Source organism: Camelina sativa, chromosome 6, assembly GCF_000633955.1.
Source record: "Camelina sativa cultivar DH55 chromosome 6, Cs, whole genome shotgun sequence".
NCBI classification, from domain to species: domain Eukaryota; kingdom Viridiplantae; phylum Streptophyta; class Magnoliopsida; order Brassicales; family Brassicaceae; genus Camelina; species Camelina sativa.
Window position 1 is genome coordinate 21,071,427 of NC_025690.1, and position 2,057 is coordinate 21,073,483.

A 2,057-nucleotide genomic window follows, 5' to 3' on the forward strand; every position below is an offset into this window, starting at 1 on the left:
AGAAAACTCTAATCCTAATCCTGATAGAAAACACTCATATTTAAATAACTCCTAAATATATATTAACAATTATCTCTGAATAACCATAACTTGGTTAGGATTATGATAGCTTCCTTCTTAAGCTAACTTCAAGCTTAAATTAACATAAAACTGGTGTTTCACTACTTTTGTATAGTTACGTTAATCACTTGTTATCGCACTCTATCAAAAATGAAAACAAAGAAACAAAACAGAGCACACAATATTTACTTCCCTAAACAGACCAATTTTTCATGTCAGCAATGACAAAAGCTCTTTTTATTATCAAATCGAACCAAATGGTATTGAAAAACGCAAATTTTGGAATTAAAAACATAAAACCATAATAAAAGGGAAATCGAATGTTCAATCAAATTTTTTGGTAATAGTTTCTCAAAAAACGGAATCAATCGGATTTGGAGAGGAGTGTGATCAAGAAATCTCTGTAGTTCCCTTTAATCTTGTCTTGGATTCTTTGTGGCAAAGTCTCACCATAAAGCTTATTGTACTCTTCTTTGATCTCTTTCATCTCATCACTATGATCCGCTCTTGTAACAAACACTCTTGTCAACCATTTTTTGGTAGTCTTGTCTGCCTCGTTGTTCAGAGATGCATCCAAAATCTATAAAAAACAAATGACAACAAAATTACATTTGTAAACCAAAGAAGTTAACTCTTGTGTCTTGAAACAATATGAATGAGAATATGGTTCTTTACCTTGCTGAAATACACAGCCGGTTTGAGCAAACAAAGCAATGCTTCATTGAGGAGCGAAGAATGAGATACACCCTAATGATCATGCACCACAAGATTTCATTAGAAAATTATTTAAAAAAACATTGGGATGTATATAAAATAATATAAGAAGCGAGTTGTTATAATTTATATTACCCCAAGAAGATCAGAGCCTTTAATATCGTTAAAGTGTTTGTAGACATGTTGAAGATGGGGTTTGCTTCTTGTGGTCAAAATCCTAACAACCTCATCCTTTTCTACGACTTCTTCTCCGCGAGATGCCACAGCTTCGGCCAAAGTCTTAGCCTCCGATTTGGCGGAATCGTCCTTCACCTTGTTCCCTTCGTATCTATAAGCACTCACGAGCCCCACAAGCAACTGCACCAAAGACAAGTCAATGAGAAGAATTTTAATTTATAGATATTCCCACAATCTTGGAAATGTGAATTAGGAACAAACATTTAATATTTGCTGACCTTGCGATTAGGGCCGTGGACGTGAGAGGCAATGTCTTCTTCCATTGACTGGTCGAAGAGAGAGTGGTAAGCTTTACGTGCACCAAGGAGATCCTCAGCGGAACGCGTGCATGCGACCTCCACGATGAGGTTGTACGCTTCTTCTCCTTTCTTTAAAGCTTTCTTCATCAACCTTGCGTCTCTCTCCCATGGATGCATCGCCCACATCACCACCGCGTTCTACACATCACCACACCAAATTAATTGTTACAAAAATTGTATATTGGAAGTGGAGATGAATCATGTGAGTTCGCTTAACGATCATTGTCAATTAGTTTTGATATAAAATGCGAGTTTTATCTAAGGTTTTTAATATGTGATTCCAAAAATCGTTTCCATCAAATCACAGTCGTCTAACTTTTTTCAAGAAATGTTTGTGAGTATGTTATTACATACTAATAGAAAACCAATCAATATAAAATAAGAAAAATAACCAGCTGTCTTAATTATTTTGGCTAAATAGTTTCTGTATTAATAATTACTTTAAGCAAATTCAGATTTAGTTTTACCTTTTTTTTTTACTTATTAACTTGTAAGTAATAGATGGTTTGGTTTTTTTTTTTTTTTTACTTTTATTAGGTAATAGAAATAATTGATTTGTTATTCGCTTTGACTCCAAAAAGAAAAAAGGTTTATTATTAGGTAAAAACATTTAGGAAAATGTGAAGAGAAATTAATTAAGCTGGAAAAAAAATGAAGATCATCGAAGGAGAAAGAACTGACATAAGCCCTTTAACAAAAAAAAAAAAAAAAAAAAAAAAAAAAAAAAAAAAAAAAAAAAAAAAAAAA

The 2,057-nt window shown here is 32.9% G+C and overlaps 1 protein-coding gene across 1 annotated transcript in view; it reads right to left on the reverse strand.

The window, feature by feature from the left end:
- LOC104792686 (annexin D4-like) overlaps window positions 267–2,057 on the reverse strand; it is a 2,294-nt gene continuing 503 nt past the window's right edge. Inside the window, exons 3-6 of the mRNA XM_010518890.1 lie at window positions 1,230–1,448; window positions 910–1,131; window positions 736–807; window positions 267–640 (exon numbers count right to left, since the gene is read on the reverse strand). Coding sequence (XP_010517192.1) covers window positions 425–640; window positions 736–807; window positions 910–1,131; window positions 1,230–1,448 — 729 coding nt within the window. The 3' untranslated portion in view covers window positions 267–424. The remainder of the gene's footprint in view (window positions 641–735; window positions 808–909; window positions 1,132–1,229; window positions 1,449–2,057) is intronic.